Raw genomic sequence first — 19,374 nt, forward strand, 5'->3', positions numbered from 1 at the left:
GTTTAGGCTCAGAGCAATAGTGTTGTGTCTCCTTTTTTTTCAATAGCTGTTTTATTCTATCTGCTTACTGTCACAGACAACCTAAATTAAATTTATGTACTTTGCTGTATCTTATTATAGAGTAAGTACTTCTGTAGACTTTGAGGTCTTGCTCGCTTGAAAGTTCAGTGCTCAGATAAAAGGGCATCCTTCCCTTACCATTAGTTATAAACCTGCCATTGACCAGTATGGAGCAAAGTGACTCAAATACCATACTTCCACACACTATATAGGCAAAGGTATTTTTTCCTACTTATTTGACCACAGGATTCATCTTCCTACCATAAGAAAATGGGAGGGTTTAACTGGCTTTAGAAACCAGTCAGAGGTGGGGCTCTGAGTCAGTTTATAAAATAGTTGCTCACCTGCATATGAGACATTTGAACTGTTGGTGTCTGTGGAAACTGAGAGATGTGAAATTGCATTGCCGCAGATAACACAGGACTTGTATGTGACTGCAACCACAATGGAACAAGATGGCCTTTTGTCTCAGGTAAGAAAGGTACAGAACAAAGCAAGGCATCTGGGATCTCAGCTGGTTACACTGCAGGCAGTGCAAAGATGATACTACTTTCTTGGGATACCATTGACTATAATAATTCTGCATAGGATGAAGAAAGTCAGTGCTTCAAGATCTCAATATCGAAAATTTAAAAATTATAGTAAACCATAGGAAGGAAGAGAAAAGTCCTTGGGAAATAAGAACTTATTTACAAAGGGAGCATTTTGAAAATTTAGGGGTTTTCTTAATTTTGGATATGTAATATATGCAACCTTAGAATAAGTATTAAGTAACATGGAGGTGTACTTCAAGGTGAAAGATTAATGACAGGGTGTGTTTATGGGAGACAGGTTTGCTGTTCCTTTAACAGCCAGAGCCAGGAGCTGCTTCCCCTCCCCACGTGTCATGCAAAGGGTGGACCTTAACTGGCTGCTACGCCTCTGATCAGGCTTACTGGGGCAAGCACAGCATAGGCAGTGGTACCAAGCACTGCTGGAAACTCCTGTACCTGCCAAGGCTCTACAGCCAGCACTGATCATGGGCTCCCTGTCACTGCGGTTCTGAAGTTCTCAATTCCCAATGAGGATTGCCATTAAGAGACAGGATGGTTTTTCCAGAGATAATGTTGGCCCTTCTGGTTGCAGGAGCTGATCTCTCAAACCTCTCGGCTAGGAGACGGAACTATGTGGCTGAATCCTGAAGGGGAACAGTGGACTTCTCTGACAAAGGTACCACAAAGGAGAATTTAAAAAGGAAACTATAAAAGGGACTTTCCAGCTGGGTGGAGACTGGGTGAAAACAAATAGGGTTCAGCATCTGCCAAACAGTCTAATTAGCTACTCTAACCCATCCAGTTCCCTCCGTGAAACAAAGTCCCGTTTATCATTTTGATCACTCCACTTACATAGTCTTGCTTCATGTTAAAGTCCTAATGTGGTTTCCTGTCCTTGGCACATGGGAAACAACCTCTGTTTTAACAAGACTAATATCTTTTAAAGGATGGGTTTGAATAGGCTTTCTCTACATATGTCTTGTTAAGGCCCAAGGGCAAAATTACTGCCAGTGTAGATTGTAATAGCTGGGAAATTATGCCATTTATTCTCACAAAGAATATGGCAGAACGTTGAAGTGGATTTTCAACAGCTGATTTCCTCAATTTGATCCCTTCTCTGGCTTCCACAAAAAACTAGTAGTTTTCAAGGAGACTTCAGACGTGACATCTTTCCTCTAGGAAATCAGAGGACTAGATATGCTAGAAAAGTTTTTTGTCCTTCTCTCTAGTTCGAGGCCATTTAGTAATGACTAGGAACTCCCCCTTGTTCTGTTTTGTGATGAGTTAATTTGCAGAGCAACTGTGCTTACAATTTAAGGAACAGCCAACACTTTCTGTTCATTGGTTGAATGGAAAACCCAAAGATGAGAAAATACACCCTAAAATGCAAATCTCTATACGTCTGGGGTCATAGGTTCAGAAGAAGACATCAAACATCTTAAATTTTTTAGGCAAAACTCACAATGCTGAAGGGATTTTGGCCATTTGTTATTTATAGCTCTGTGATGTCTAAGCTAAGGCTCCCTGGTCATGACAGGGCACATCGACAAGCCTGAGTATTTTATTCAATCTGTACTGCCTTCTTGGCACTTTGGACTCATCACACAGCATGAAGGTAGGTGCAAGGGACCTGAACCGTGACACCGAGTTAAGCCCTTCCAAGAACTGCCTTCTCCAAAGCCAGCCACTGGCAGCATCAGTTATAGGCTCTGTAATTACTGAACATCTTCTGTACCTGCCTCACTTGTATGCCTTAGGTTTTAGACATGAATACAAGTGCCCTTGATGGTCTGATCCACAGCTACTCTTTGGACTCTTGGCAGTGGTTTGACATCCTTGATTTACACAAACAGTGACCTGCTGTGCAGCTGAACAGCATGAGTGTGACTTTTCCTAGAAGGGAATACTTTAGTTACCTAGAGGCTGATTTTTCCTGTTTTTTCATTAGTTTACTTGCTAACTGCCCCCAATCTCAACAACATATATTCATTAGCCCCGGTTGCATGCGTTAATACATTTAGGTTAAACATTTTGAGAGACATCAAATGGACATATATTCCACAAAACCTATGAACACTGATGCTCTTCACTTTTTAGGAATGGTAAGCCCAGCACATTATTAACACGGTACATACCAAATTGCTCTGCTCAGACCAACTAGAGCAAAAGTCCTGCTCTCCTTTCCTGCAGTACCTGTGTCACACATCTTTCTCAATGGGTCTAATGAGGTCACTGTCATGCTAATGCCACTTCAGGACAGGCAGTCGTCTTTTATAGTAATTTTGCAGTATAGGAGGAGTATAGGTGGAGTCACTACCTGTGCATGGCTCTGTAGTTGTGATAAACACTTTTTAGGTCTATTGGAGCAAATTTTTTATGCTGATTTATATTCCAGCATGTTGTGTCTTCCCCCCCCCCCGCCCGGCTGTGACACTAGAAATGAAAGGTTAAGTGGAAATTATTTATTTGTTTATTTTATGGTAAAAGGAGAAGAGATATGAACTCATGTTTGGACTCCAATATGAGATCAGAGCAGCAATATGAGAGGCTAAGAAGTTATGCAGGTCATGAGGTCAGAGACATGGGCTAATATGAAAGAGGAAAGCCAAAGGGAACAAACAAGAGTTTCCTATCAGGTGTAAAACACTGTTTGCATTTCTTATACAAAACAGTGCAAAGAAACTCCAGATATGAAGAGTTTATGAGGTTCAAAACTAGAGATAAACTTCTCACAAGAAAAAATCAGAGGTGACCTTAGCTCCAGAGGGCAGTTATAACCCTCGTTATAAACGAAAAACACATACACAGTGCATAGCATGGTGGAAAAGCAAAGCAAAGCAGCAATCTCTTTCTCTGACCTTAAAATCAGTTGGAGGATCAGAGACCAGCATCTGACTCTGGAAGTACTGTACATTTAAAAGAGCAGGAATATGAGAAAATCATATCCCATAGCCCAGAAGACCAAATATGTGTAATAATTGGATAGGAGGTAATTACCATGATGATAATTTTATCACTTGCAAAAAGGCTAAGGCATCTTTTCCATGCTGGAAATGTCAAAAGTAAATCTTCTCCTGAGCTGGGTCTGAATGTTGTCACTTTATACCGCTAGATTATTTGAGAATTTATTTGCTTCTTATCTATAAGACAAATCCTCATATCATGCTATAGATGTAGAGAAGTCTTTCTGTCTAGTACTTGATATAGATATTAGCAGGAATAAACCTAATGACCATTTCATAGCTGCATAGAAAATTCAAATAAGTTGTTCATGAGTTGGGTGTTTATCTCTCTTGATCACTTCTGTCTTCTAAATGCTACCTACCTTTAGCATTCATTCCTGTTTTTTGTATGTTTGGTTTTGTTCCTGCAGATAGAATCATCTCTGTGTTACTTACTGACAGTAAGAGTCATACGAGCAAGAAATATCCACCAGGCAGATGTCTGTAAGTGTCTGTAGTGCTCTATGGGGTCCCATTCACCTTCACAGGCTACTAGCTAGTCCTGCTTCCAGAAAAAGTGCTTTCTAGATTTCTTCCATGGACAGAGAAAGTCCTCTCATTGGTGTGCTGGTTCCAGCAAGGAACACAGTGTGTTGCTCTTCTTTGTGTCAGCCCTTGTTCTGTGCAGAAGTAACTCTATAAAGTCACAGCTGTGCCTGTTGCACATATTTCTCTGTGCCCCTAAAGGCAGCAGTGAAAGCTCTGAAGTCTCTTGAAAGCAAGAAATGCGGAAAGATCTCCCATGTTATCCTCTGGAGTATATTTATGTAACAAAGAAGACAAAATATTTGGGATAATGGAGTAAATACTGAAAATTGAGTAGCCTTATTTCAAATTTAGTTTGTTCTCAAAGCTTCCTCAGTGCTAAGTAATACCACAATTCCCCATGTGCCGGCTTTCCCAGATAAAAGCCCATCGGGTGTTGTTACATTTTGTAGCTTCTGTTATGCTGACCTGCAACTAAAATATATGAGAAGATTGTATCTTGACTTATGCAGAAATCAGGAATCTTTTTTACAGTGTTTTGTTTGTTGTTTTTTTTTTTTTAACATTCTGTTTGGCTAAAAGAGAAACTATCACTTTGTTTCTTTAACCCTTGTTGCATTTGTCCTGGATTATTTTATCCTGGGCTGAAGTGATTGCTTGATTACACAGAAGGGGGAGAAACCCCTTTGATTTTAACATTTATTATATCTCTGATCACATTTATTCAGAGAAGAATCATGTCAGTCTCTTTTTTTTCTCCATTCCTATTACCTAAATTGCAATGTTTGTATTGGAAAAATATAACATCATGTATCATAGTGCCCTGCTTTGAAAACAAAACTTTATGTTGTTCAATTCGTTCTTTCTTCTAGAGCAAATCCTCATTTTAGATGTGTTTTTGTTTTTTAACATTCAGTAAGCCAGACTGATTGCTATGTGACCGTGTGGCTGCCAACCGCTTCAAATGACAAATTTCAGACTAAAACCATCAAGAATTGCAAAGATCCAGTCTGGAACGAAACCTTCTACTTCAGGATCCAGAGTCAGGTCAAGGTACTGAACTGGGACTTCCCTATTGCTGTGACCTAGGGAGCAACTGCCAGCTTTTGTCCTTCTGCAAAGGGGACGTAAAAAATTTTCTAAAGAGGCAAGGAGGGATGCAGTAAGATGTGAGAATAAGGCGTGTCCTTATGATGGTTTTCCATGACATGAAAGATGATTGTTTCTCTCAGCCATGGGTAGAATATGACATCTGAGACATCTGATTTCATCTCATTCCATCTCATAGGCTGATGCCAACATGGAGTTGATCTCCTCTCCACCTCCTTCCCTTCTTGTCCTCTCATGCCTCACAACTCTTAAAACAGTTGTCCCCAGGACCTCCTGCTTCTAATAAAACCTTACACATTTCTAAAGTCCTTCCTTTCCTTTTCCAGAATATGCTGGAGCTGGCGCTCTATGATAAGGATGTCATTACTCAAGATGACCATCTCTTCACAGTGTACTTTGATGTAGCCAAACTTTCCCTTGGAGAGGAAGTCTTCATGCACTTCAAGTGTGATTCACAGGTGAGGTCTGACATAAGAAATGGAATTGCTTGGCAAGAATGTTTGTCTGCTTTTCTGTCTAAAATGTTGTTTGCAAAATTTCCCTTTTTTTCTTCTTGGATATGGGCTGCCCAGCCACTTAAAGGAAGTTGCTTTTCAGTCTGACATGATCTGTAGGCACACTGAAGGGTTTGATATTGGCCACAGAGGCTCATGAATTTCAGGTGTCTTGGCAAAATTCTCACTTTGCTAAGATTGCCCCAGTTGAGGATTGAGGAGGGTGTCCATGCCGGTACTTGATGCTTTTCTCATACCATATTACTTAACCTAGTAATTAGGAAGTAATAACTCTGTGATCAGAACTAAGTGTCAAACCAGACTAGTTCCTGATTATGGACTGTGGCATGGGTGTTTAAATAAGGTTTCTAAGCCATGCCTCTTAGCTTGGCAGCAAGAAATAATCCTATTTTGAATGTCCAGGGAGACTGAAAGTTGTACATCTCACCTCCCAGTATGTTCTGTCTATCATTCTCCTTTTCCAGTTTTCTCCTAGCCTCTTGTGCGTGTCATGCACCATTCAGTTGAGGAATTACCTTATCTATATGCTCCCGAACTCCACCCTGTAGTTCATTGTCTTTAAATACCTTATTTGAGAATTTCTTTCTTTGCAAAATACCAGAGGGGTAGTGTGTGGACTTCCACTAACCCTTGGTGAAGTTAAAATTCTGGCTAGTTGTAACCCACCTAATCACTATTTGAGTGGTTACAGGCACCATATTCAAGCCTTTTGTTATAGTATTCACACAACTACAGCAGTTAGAGCTCATACACTTCAAGCCTTTGTAAATTTTTTTCTCCTGTATTATTAACTTTTTGTTGTCTTTAATTCAGTGGGTAATTTGAGCAACTAAGTAACCCATAGCATGATCTCACTTCACTGTTCATCATCTCTTTGCCTCCACTTTCGTTTTCCTCTTGCCTGTGCTTTCTTCCCCCTAGGGATTATACTCTTTTCTACCACTCCACAGTTCAGACCTTAATGTCAGATTTACCTCTGACCCAAAGCCCTCAACATGTTGCCAAACAAAGTGATTTTCCTCTTCCATAGCTGCTTTGCATGTCACCATTTCTCTTCCCTAGACGGATCGGTCCCTTCGGCCGATCCCCTTTTTCTCTCAGAGACAGCATCTTGCCTAGATCTGTCCCTTGTGCCCCACAGAAGCAGGCAAGCCAAACATTTGTTAAAAATGGCTATCACAGCCTTCCACAAGCTTCCTATCAATAAAGAATCTTGAGACTCAAGACACGCAGATGTGAAGTGGTAGGTGCTTCTATTTTAAATGCTCTGCCAGTCACATATAATGCATGCATACCTATACGATGAGAATGAGAACTTGTATTATGAAGACTTCCAGTAAACTAGTGCCAAAAACATTTTTCTTTCTTCATTTTCCAGAGACAAGAGGAGTTAGAGGTGGGATTTGCCTTGGATAATATGTGAGTAAACTTGAAATGCAACATAACCTGTAGCAAAAAGAAACAATTTAGAGACATGAAATAATCTAGTCTAATTGTCTGCAGTGCATCATTCCTTGATGATGCTGTTGATGAACATGGTTTCCCAAGGAATCTGTGTTATGAGCTGTGTAACAAATCAGCGCATGCCAGGATGACCTCCCATGAACTTCAGGGAGACAGGAAAAGCATCCTAAAACCTTTTCTTTGTCTAGTGCAGTGAATATTATTTAAGATCAAAATATTACTAATTTCTTATGCATTTGTGTTTGAGATCAGCGTGAGGGTTCACCTCCCTTAAAAGCACAACATGGAATAATGCACTGGATTTCTGATTTATAGCTTTTACTGTCCCATCCTACCACAAACTGTAATTTTTTTAAAAAATGGATTCCATGAAACCATCCATGGACTCAGCTTGGGGCTTGGTATAAAATCACTACATGGTTTGGCCTTGCAGAACCTTTGGGGTTTTTTTTTGCTTAACTCCAGGACTGGATGAGCCAGTAGGGTGACAATTGTGCCATGACAGAGTAGAGTGAGAAAATTTGTACCATGACTCTCCTTGGACTTTTCTTTCAAATCCAATGTGCAGCTAAAAATAAACAAGAGGAAGATCAGGAGAAGGGTGTGGCTCATGAACTATACTGTAATTTTAGTGAGTTAATATAAATGTATTTTTCTGTTTCCTAGTTCAGGTCCTCCTGAAACCATCATTACTAATGGAGTGCTAGTGGTGAGTGTTGTATTTCATAATCTTTCTTGTCCTGTTGCCACACTTATTTCACTTGACTCACAGTCATAGTACAACATACCCTTTGACTGAGCAAACCCAGCACCGAAACACTGCCATTTCCCACTTCATCACAACATATCCTTGTGGAAGGCACTGCTGGAGAGGCTGAGGCTGGAATAGCAGGGAGATCCCCCATACCAACATTCCGTTGCTGTTGCAAGGGCGACACTTGGAAGTGGTTTAGATCTGAGACATCAGTGCAGCAGTGAATTCTTCCTTAGAAGAATCCTTCCTGAAATTCCTGTATTGCCGAAGCGATGGCACACGTCATTTCCTGCCTTCGTAACTGTGGTTCTTACACAAGGACTTTCCAACCATGACATTTGCTCATTTATTAGCTTTGCTTCCTCATTATTTTTGTCTAAATCAGTCTTCTGAATCTCTGTTGAGATCCTCAGAGTGCTGTTTTTCACTTTGCCCTTATCTTCTCCCTTCTGTAAGCCATATTCATCCACCCTGCACCCCTACCTTGTCCTGGTTGTATCCCATTTAGATTAGGAACAGAATGTCAGACTGGAAAATTCTCTGTCATAAGGTATTTTATTGTTCATATCTCTTACAGTCTCGCAAAATCTGCTGCTTAGAAGTTCAGGTGGTTGAGAAGAAGAAGAAAAAGAAGAAAAAGTCTTTATCAAGTAAGGTTATTTCTCCAGCAGCTATTTTTAGCTGATGTGCTAATATTGTGAAGACAATTGTATTAATGTAAGAATGAAAAAAAAACCAAAATGTGAGAACAGCCTTGTGATAGTCTCTGCATGAATCTTTGTTACCAATTTTGATGATAAAACTACTCTGTGTCTGCTTTTATGTTGCTTCCTTAGAGAAACAATTCTCCTTTAGAGTGCAAGGCTCTTATGAGGGCACTCAAGATATTATGCTGGGATCTGATCTGGTCTTCAGCTCCTCCCCTCCTGCCAAATTCCACTATGCCAGATACAAGCAGCCAACGCTGGATGTTACACTACCAGGGAAGAAACGACCTCCCTCCTTGGTATGTTACAACTGAGCTTTTTAAAACATAGCAATGGCATATAAAATATCAAGAACCATCTATAGTAACATTAATTGTCATTGTGGACAGATAGTAACATTCCTTACAATATAAACTTCAATGTATTTGTATTTTGTCAGTGCTCACGTGTTCATGATATAGGCTCTCCAAACGTGGAACTTCATTCCATTCCAAGTGGAGAAAACATGATCTTAGCAGAGGTGAGTGCCTGCTTTTGTGTAGGAGAGGCTGAGAAACCTGAATGTGAAAGTCTGCAGCCCCCTAATGATTACCAGGGGGCTGATTCTGACAATGAAAGCCTGCAGACAAAAATGACACAAAAAAAAAACCAAACAGAAGTAGATCTTTTGGCAATTTGTTCAGCTTGTGCCTCGTTCTATTTGAATGGATGTGGGAATATGGAGCATCTTGTTACTACACCCTGGTCTTACTTCATGCTAAATTTTGAGGCTCTGTTTTGAAAAAAACACACCCATGGGGCATCTGAACTGTCTGAGGTAGCTTCAGTCTCCTGCTGATTCTGACCATGCTTTGCAAAGCACTTTTAGACTCGTGGTTAAAAAAAATCCATATAGAATGAAAGGACCATGGCTGTTCTGGGGTACAAGCCACAGAAAGGGAGAAGCAAATGCTGCTGTGTAGAATGGTATTGTGGCTGCAGCCTGGCTGTCTGCCTAAGAAAGGTACTGTTAGTAAAAATGGATAAGGTGTATATTATCATTACTCTGTAAACAGCAGTTATCCTCAGATGTTACATTTACTAGAAAACATTAGGAATTACTTAACCTTAGCCTCCCTTTTGGTAAAACACTACAGTCAATTCACATACACTGCTGGATTATTCAATTATGCATTGCTAGAATGGCACAAGCTAAAATTCCTCCTGAGGCTGCAGAGGTGAAGTGCTAAAGCAGGTTGTCACACTCACATTGTTCATATTCTTGCTTTCCAGGATAAAGGATTTGATTTATATGCGAAGGCAGAAGACTGGTAAGAGACTTGGCCACTCTTGGAGGTTAACTTGTACTTCGCTGAACTCATCTCACCCTTGGCTCTTTACTAATGAGGAGGAGGAACTCACAGTAGGATAATAGGTTATGTGATCAAGTGATGTGATGTTCACATGAGCTGAAAAAAACTATATGTAATGTAGTGTAATACATGCAGATAACCCATACTGAGACATGAATAATGAAAAAGATGCATAAAATAGAAAAAATAATATTACAAGCCAATCATGCTACCCAGTGTTATGCTCAGCATAGTCTTTCACCATTTCTATAACACTGTGCAAGAGCATGGCTGATCACCTAGCACTGTTGATCATGAAGTATGTAAACTTTTCTGCCAAATTCAAGACAAATATTAGAAGGTTTTACTAGCAGCTCTCAGTGCGGGCTAAAAGATGAGATAATACAGACAGCAGATGTCTCAGAAATTAGCTGCAGAAATGTCTTTCCTCAGGTTTTCTTTTGATAACTGCTTAGAAATTTAGTAGTCCCTTTTTCTATGATTCTTTCATGCTGCATTGTATACCTGCTTTGGAATTTAGAAAAGGATTCTCCTGCAAATGTGGTACTTTGTGGATCTGATTTATTTTATTGTACTGGAAACTCTGAGCTTGTCAACCAGTAATAGAATGGAATATTCCTTTTTTCTGATCTGTGCTCCAGCCCAGACCACCTTGATGTGCGTTTAGGGTTTGATCTCTGCATGCAGGAACAAGACTTTCTATGCAAAAGGTGGAATTACGTTGCTCCTGCTCTGAAGAAGGTCCTGCAGCTGCAACAGGATCTGCTGAACCATGAGGTCTGTCATGCAAATATTCAAAACCTCTGAGTGCTTAGCAGAGAGGGCATAATGGCATAATATGACCTCTTTTTCTTCCCAGCTAAATTTTTTCCTGGTCTTTCCTCATCTTAAAACTTATGTACACCTTCAATAATGCCATACCTCTGAAATCATCCTGCTGTTTGTGCCCCTTGTTGTTGCTATCCTGATTTTAACCCTTCTCCTTCTACTCCTTCATTGCAAGCCTGGCTAGATATTCCTTATATAGAAATGGTTTCTTCCACATCATTGCCCTATGATTGTTATCCTTTTTGATAATCCTTCTCCTCTCTTCGACCTGTGAGATTTGTTTTTAATTCCTGCCTTTTCAACTGTTTTTTTTTTCACTGTCTCTTTTTTGGTTAGAATTAATGCATTTTTGTTTGTTTTTTACCAAACATCTATGTTGAACACATTGGAGACAAGCGTCAGATGCCTCAGCAAAAATTATCATTGCTTTTATTCCTGTTCTCCTTTATGAAATGAATGGTAGCCTATATTTCAGTAGAAATCATTTAGAAGGAAATCTGTGTCTGGGCACATGTGGTGTGCTTTATGTATCATGAGGTCTCTGCTGAGAGCCCCAGTCAGCTGCAGATCACTGTGCCAGCCCTTTCTGTCCATGTGTTGCACAGACCCCAGTGGTGGCCATCATGACTACAGGAGGAGGGATGAGGTCCTTAACAGCACTGTATGGCAGTCTGCGGGGACTCAAGAAACTCGGTGTCTTGGACTGTGCCACATACCTGACTGGCTTGTCTGGTACTACATGGTAAGTAGGACTGGGCAGGTCTTGGCTTGAGTCTTCCTGATGACTCCGATGTGCTGAAGTAGGCTGGTGCTAACGTACAGGAGGCTATCTATAATATCTTCTCACCAGTCCTACTTTTCTGATCTTCTTCCAAAATTGACAGATTAAAGTCTTATCGTGGGGGAAAGTCACATACTTTGCAAAAACACAAAAACAAACCTTCTTCTAAGAACAGTTTATGGAAAATCACTCAAGCTGTTTTGACAGGGATGATGACTGTGACTTCAAAGGGAACATGGCAGTTTCTCAGGGAACTGAAGACAGGAAAGCTTAATTTCAAATCAAGAACTTGAAATAGAAACATAAAATGTGGCTACTGCTTATTTCAAACCTTGATGTGCTTTTTTCCTCTCTTCCATATGTGTTTCCTCTTCCTAGGACCATGTCAAACTTGTACAGAGATGCTGACTGGTCACAAAAGGATCTTGACAAGCAAATCAGTGAGGCTCGAAAACATATGACAAAATGCAAAATAAATTCCCTTTCCTTGGAGTATTTGAAGTATTACAAAAAGCAGCTGTGCCAACGGAAAAGAGAGGGCCACAGAACAACTTTCATAGACCTCTGGGGTCTTGTCCTGGAGTCTTTGTTGCATGATGGGGTACAGTATGTCATAAAGCAGCATTTACAGGGCTTACAATTTTCGGAAAATTTGTTTCTGGAGAAGATATTTTTCTATTTCCTCTGAGAGCAGTAGTTCATTATGAGACTGTGTGTGTACAAATGCATGGCCATTTCCAAAACATTTGGTGCCAGCCTTTTATATACTCACCCATGGTGGAAATCAACATTCTTGCTTGTGAGATTTTGGATGTGTTTTTCTGAGAAAACTCCAAGACTAACATTCTGAAAAAAATATTATAATTCATTTTTTTTGCATATTCTGCAAATTAGTTATTTAGAAATAACAAAACTGCAGACTTTATGTACACCCATGAAAGGTGTTAAAAAACAGACCTGCAGACTTTTGAAAGATGTGAGAGGTCTTACATAAACTTGCAGCATAATGAATTAAGGTGTTTTATACCAAAAGTATTGCTTTCTGCTCTTCATTATTTCCCTTCACTTTCATCTTAATGAATCATCAAATAATCTGTCATCAAATTGCATGTCTGCAGGTATTTCAGATGCTTATGGGAATTTTGAAAAATATGGAACATTTCAGAATATAAGCCCAGCACATATTATACATTAGAGGCACAAATTTTTCTGCCCTACAAGCTTAGATGAAGCGAAAATGTCCCCATGCTAATTTTTGTCTCAGTTTAACCATATTTCTGGAATCACAGAAAGACAACCATAGACTCTCTGATCAGCAACGGGCCATTGATCATGGTCAGAACCCACTTCCAATCTATACTGCAGTCAATGTCAAGAACAACTATAGCACTCTGGATTTCAAAGGTAATTAAGAGACTTCTGAGAGTCATTTGTCTTTGTATTTAAGGTGATAAATCCTGGGACTGTCTTTTTAGATAGCCTAAACCCTCCACCCTCATTTAAAGACCAGAACCTTGGCTGATGTGTGTTCATATAGTGTCCTTGTGGTCAGGTAAAAGTGTGACTGCCTGTGCAACACACTCAAAAACATTCCAAAGCCTTTTCATGTTCATGAGTTTTCATTTGTACCTTGCTTACAACTCATTGCTATAGGTCTGAAATATTAGAATTAACTAATTATTTTGACGGCTGTAGTAGAACATTGCTTCCTTCTTTGTGTTCTTTTTCACAGAATGGGTGGAGTTCACCCCATACGAGGTGGGATTGCAAAAATATGGAGTTTTTGTTCGCACTGAGGATTTTGGAAGTGAATTCTTCATGGGACGATTGATGAAGAAGGTCCCTGAATCCAGGATCTGCTTCTTGGAAGATAAGCTATCAAAAACATCAAATGATTTCATTGTTTGTTTTGTTGGGGGGTTTTTGTTTTTTATTTCTGAGCTATATAAACTAAGAACTAATAAAGTATTGGTGCATGAATAACAGGGCAGTTTTACCAGAGAGGATAAATATCTCATTGCTGAATTAATATTTACTGTAATGCATTCAGTTTACAGTAAAAAAGAAAATTCAAAATGACAGTCAAATATTTACATTTTTAAAGTTAGTTTTGAATAATAATAAAGTATTGTTTCCAGTCTAACAATAAGGTAGTCAGTATTTCATGTGCTCCCTATAGACATTTTACATAGCCTTCATGTTGATTCTCCACTGCATTGGGGTGTGTTTGGGCATGCCAGGCCCCCTTTGGTCCAGAGAGTCTTTTGGCCACATTTCACTGCCTTTAGTTTCCACACTGCCCAGGCAAGACTGGAGGGAAAACGGCACAGCCATACTCAAAACATTTCTGCTGTCGACTTAAGTGGAGTGTGGATATGTGTTTTCCAGACAAAGAGAGAAGCTGTCAGCTTGTGACTGATTTGAGATGCAAACTTCTCTTTGACTGGCCATTTCACTTAGCAGGAAGGAGTATGTACTGTACTATTTTAGCCTCAGTCTGTGCTGCATGTGCACACATGTGCACTTGCTGAATCAAAAAACAGCAAGAACTTGTGCCCTAAGGGGTAACCAAAGAAATTGCTTCTCAAGCTCAAAAATACATGGTCAAAACAGATGCCTCAATGTGTTAACAGGCTTATTCTCAAAAAGAGAATCCTACAAACTCAGAGGCTACAAGATCATTAGCCCTTATCAATATAATTTCTCCTCAAATCTCTGATTGCAACCTTTCATCTATTTTTTTTATAAAAACTTCATGATACTTGGATTTTTTTCCTAAAAACTTTAAATCATATTATTTCAAAAAGATCTCCAGCCCTAAGTACCATAAAACAAACTCTGGATATCAAAAAAAGGTTTAAAAATCAGCAGCCAAATTAAAATTACACCTCACCCTTTTAAAATAAACTATGGAAAAACATAAACTTCACAAATTTCATCTCATGATAACAGTTTTGAGATTCACTATAACAGTTTTGAGATTCATGATATGTGAATGTTTGAATTAGAAAGCTCTTTCCTTTTACAGGCATGTGGAGTAGTTTGTTTTCATTCAATGTGTTGTATATCTGGAATTTGTCCCATTCGTCAGAAGATTTCTGGCACAGGTGGACCCGGGACCAAATTGACAATATAGGTAAGTGATCATACTTTTTCCTTATTGTGTATTTATTGTTAGATGGACTTGGTGTTAGATGTCTCATACTGCAAAGCACAATTGAAAAATTTAAAAATCTCCAGTCCTGTGATCTATGAGGGCTCAACACTTATGTTGGTAGATTATTAAAATGTTCAGAAATAATAAGATTGATCTGTAAATTATTAATAAAGCAAAATGATTTTGACTGCTTCAAGTAGGAGCTATGGTAATACAAAGAAGGACAACAGTTGTCCTTTTCCAAAGCCTGAATTCATTTTGTTCCACAAATGTGTGTATGTCTGGAGCAGATTTTCATTGCTGCCTGATACCAGATCTTGTTTTTTTTATCCAAGTCTGGATTGTGTAAGGAAGTTATTTGAGTAGTAAGAGTAACTTTTTATTTTCTTTTTCATTTGGTCATTTGTGCTTGTTATCCTTTTCATCCTAGGCCTTTTAAATAGAGAAAGCACTAGGTTTTATTACATGCCCTGATTTCTTGAGTCATGACTTTGCTCTAGGCAGATAGAACTTAACAGCTTTTTCCTGTGCAGAGGAGGAACCTCTCCTACCACTGAAGCCACATGAGCTGCAGACTCGTCTGTTCACCCCTCCCGGCCCCCTCGGCAACACTCTTCGTAGTGCTCTCACTGACCGCCTCTGCATTTCCCAGGAGCACAACTTCCTAAAGGGTTTCCATATGCATAATGACTACCTGGACAACACACACTTCTGCAGATGGAAAGGTAAAAGTAGACCTGTGTGCCTAGAGAGAGAATAAACAAAGTGAATAAAAGAAAACACCAAATTTGATATTAGATTAGAAGGCAGATTTGGGCAGAATCACTATTAGATCAATCTATGATTGGTCATGTTTCAGGACGTAATATGGTGTAGTGTTGAGCTGCATGCCAATGGTTTGCTGGTGGCACACCTCCTCAGGCTGGGCCACCAGGTCCTGCTAGTGGCTCTCCTTTCCTCTGTTCAAAGACGCACTCAGTGGAGAAGCATAATAAATCCCCTTCGTGAATGTTGCTACTGTCCAGAACTGCATGTGACTGGAGGTGAGAGGGCAGAAGAGAAGGGATCTGGCAAATCTCCCTTCCCCAAAGATGGTAAACCAGTTAGGGCTCTGTGGCCATGGTGTAAGGGTGGAAAACAGGCTAACTAGTTTTGCACTATTGCACTTACAGCAAGAAAAATCTTTCCTTTTAGATACTGTGTTAGACACATTTCCCAACCAGCTGACACAATCAGATGAATTCCTGTCTCTGGTAGATACTGGATTTTTCATCAATACAAGCATAATGCCACTTTTAAAACCAGAGAGAAAGGTGGACGTCATCCTGCATTTAAATTATAGTGCAGGATCCCAGATACAGGTGAGAGTAATTGAAGCAGTCCTTATTTCTTCTTCAGCATGTGTATACCTAAAATTTTTTAACACTTAGGTGCTTTCTATATTACTCTTACTAAAAGTCTTAACCACTATCATTTTTGGCCTAATGCTGCAGTGTGATACATCATTTATAGGCTGTACATATTCTCTTTTTTCTACTTGTATGATACAACTGTATTGTGCTAAGACTCAGAAAAATCGAAAGCCTTCTCTCCAGTTACACAGTGCTTTCCAATAGGGGTTTCAGAGCTTTCACACAACAAGTTTGGAAAATGTCCGCTTTGATGGTGGACTCAAAGACTTCCTGAGCCCTGTAATCCTGTTTTAAGTCTTAATACTGCTTTGTTCCTTCATTCAGGCTTTGGACCAGACCTGCAAGTACTGCTCTGAGCAGGGAATCCTTTTTCCCAGGGTGGACTTGAGTGAAGAAGACAGGAAAAAGCTGAAGGAGTGTTACCTCTTTGATGGTGCTGAGACTCCAGGAGCACCAATACTGTTATTTTTCCCACTAATTAATGATACTTTCCAAAAATACAAAGCACCAGGTAAGTAATCAAACATGTTAAAAAACATGTACAGTCTATTAAAAGGAATATATTTAATACTCCAACTCTTGAACTTCACTGTTGGCTCTTTTCAGTACATCAAATCTCTCTGCTGCTAAAAGTTACTTTTTTTACCATGTCGGATTCAATGCCAGGGCTATGCTGTTTCAGTCCCTAAGCTATTTAGCTTGCAAGTAATTAGTTTGCAGGTAACTTTGATGTACCCATGTAAGTCTCGGGTAGACATGTGTAAGAGTAATAATCACCATTTTCTTTCCCCTCATGTGAAGCAGCTGATATTCACCTGATCCAGCGACTGAACTGTCAATTTTAATAAGAATTATTTGGTGGGATTTTTTTAAATTAAACATAAATGAGTAATTTAGATTGTGAACTCTGGAGAGAAATCTTCTTTCCCTCCTCTATTAAGAGTATACTTTTTTTATGAGCAGAGTAACTCCCTTCTCTCAGCAGTGATTCTCGCTCCTTCCTCCTAGGTCAGAAACGCTCAGAGTCAGAGATGGAAGATGGCAAAGTTGATCTCTATGGCTGCTGTTCCCCTTATTCAACATATTCAATTCAATACACTGAGAAGGCATATGACCGTCTGGTTCAGCTGAGTGAATACAACATCCTGAATAATGAAGACTTCATTATGCAGGCCTTGCGCACAGCAGTGGCACGGAAAAGGCAGATAAAGAAGTAATGTCAGACAAGGGGGGGATGCTTTTATGTCCCTTAACTTGCAGAGAGACTGAAGCTCTCTTACTATTAGCCAGCAGGCTGCAAAGGATTCCTGCTCAACCTTATTAAATGGTAATCTCAGATGAACAAAAAAGAGACTGAAGAGAGACTTTTTTCTCCAAAGAATTTCACTGCAGTAATTCATTGCAATTCAGCGACAACAGTGGAGTATGTGTCATTGTGCGGTACAGAGGATGGGCAGCCACAAAGAAGAAGGTGCTAAGATGATAATAAACATGGTGCTAGTTGCCTTGAGAAAGAGCTTTAAATGTTTAAGTTTAATGTGCTCAGGGCAGACCACATTAAATGCATACTTTATGAACTCGGCTTGTGTTTTGCGTTTGCAAGGTGGTGGTGAGACAAACAGCATGGCACATTGCATGCAAGTGCTTAGAGAAAGAAAGGCACAGGCCACATGGAGAGCGGCATTGTGGAAAGGGACCTGGGGGTCCTGGTCAACAGCAAGTTGAATATGAGTCAGCAGTGCCCTGGCAGCCAGGAGGGTCAACCCTGTCCTGGGGGGCATCAGGCAAAGCATCACCAGCCAGTCAAGGGAGGTGATTGTCCTACTCTGTTGTGCACTGGGGTGGCTTCACATCAAGCACTGTGAGCAATTTTGGATGCCACAATGTAAGAAAGATATGAAGCTATTAGAAAGTGTCCAGAAGAGGGCTAAAAGATGGTGAAGAGTCTTGAGTGGAAGCCATATGAGAAGTGGTTGAGGTCACTTGGATTCTTCAAACTAGAGAAGAAGAGAAAACAGAGGGTCAGGCTAACGTGGAGAATTTTACCTCTATTTTCCCAACAAAAAGATGAAGACATCCACAGTATGCTTGGCTGAGTCGTGTCACTCTGAAGCTTTAAATAGCATCATCAGTCTGGCAGAGGGAGTGGGACAGTGCTTCTGCAATGACACACCAGCCAAGGATAATAGTGCTCTGTGCAGCTCTCTGTTTTAGACTACAGGGAAGAAGAAGTGTCAGTGGTTGGGAGGGGTGTCTGGGAAATGCCTGCCTTGTTCAGAGAAAGGGAGCTCTCTGGATATAGTTATGCTTTTATTTCTGTCCTGCTGACAAGTTGCAGATATAACAGTGTGGTTCGTCCAGCGTAGATTCTCAAAAGATATTTTTTTGTGGATTACGAACAGGTTCTGGCTCTCAGCTCTTTTTTACTTTACATTTATTCTCCCAGAATTAAAGTCTAAGAATTGATCTTCTGGTAGTCAGGCTGGACTGGTCTTCTCATGACCAGTTCACTTTCTTTGCACAGTAAGTGTGCACATCTCAAATAATGGTTCTTACAACTACAAGCATGTCAGATGTAATTTCCTTGCAGAGAATCTCTCATGCTTCCAGCTTCAGCCCTTCACATGCCAGTGGGTAGCTGGGTATCTCCCCTGTGGTTCTATGCTTACCTTTTCTTCTAGGATCCTACTCTCCCTGCCCCCTCCCTCCCCTCAAATGGATAGGCTTTTTGAAACCACTCTGGTAGTTTAAAAAATGTCTCATTTTAGACATTTTCTGGGGCACAGTATTGCTCAGTCAGGCTTATCTCAAGATTCAACAAGCTTGAAGGAGGCTTTTTACACCTTTCACATGTGAAACCCAAAGAGGAATTTCAACAAGTTGAAATAAGGTTGAAAGGTCTTAGGAGATATGAAGAAGGCCTTCAAAGCTGTTGCAGGCTAAAACTAAGCCTAGAGTGATATTTAGGTTTTTTCATCCTTTGCCTTTGCACTCCTTGTTTGCAAGTACATGATAAGCCTTTAGCAAAACGTGTGGGGACAGTTTTCTGGGCTTTCCCAGTCTTGCTTGCTAAATGGTCCTACCACCTTGCACTTCTTTAGTAAGTCTGTTTTATAGCACGGAGCTCTTGAATTGTTTAGCTCTGATTAGCTCCTACTATGCCATGGAAGAACAAAGTAAAATAGCAGATACAGTTTTGTATTTGCACTAGAT

General features: G+C 40.0%; 1 protein-coding gene across 1 annotated transcript; it reads left to right on the forward strand.

The window, feature by feature from the left end:
* Positions 1-1,182: 1,182 nt before the first annotated feature.
* Positions 1,183-17,383, forward strand: LOC113946608 (cytosolic phospholipase A2 epsilon-like). The gene is made up of 20 exons (XM_027642147.1): positions 1,183-1,269; positions 3,967-4,039; positions 4,998-5,134; positions 5,518-5,649; positions 7,085-7,125; positions 7,837-7,879; positions 8,502-8,574; positions 8,761-8,930; positions 9,071-9,151; positions 9,904-9,941; positions 10,613-10,760; positions 11,417-11,553; positions 11,971-12,193; positions 12,882-12,996; positions 13,325-13,460; positions 14,619-14,728; positions 15,283-15,474; positions 15,944-16,110; positions 16,486-16,672; positions 17,170-17,383. Exons 1-20 carry the CDS (start codon positions 1,225-1,227, stop codon positions 17,376-17,378), a joined length of 2,457 nt encoding a protein of 818 aa, XP_027497948.1. The 5' UTR covers positions 1,183-1,224; the 3' UTR covers positions 17,379-17,383.
* The last annotated feature ends 1,991 nt before the right edge of the window (positions 17,384-19,374 follow it).

The sequence above is a fragment of the Corapipo altera genome, unplaced genomic scaffold (genome assembly GCF_003945725.1).
Source record: "Corapipo altera isolate COAL_440 unplaced genomic scaffold, ASM394572v1 23b, whole genome shotgun sequence".
Taxonomy (NCBI): domain Eukaryota; kingdom Metazoa; phylum Chordata; class Aves; order Passeriformes; family Pipridae; genus Corapipo; species Corapipo altera.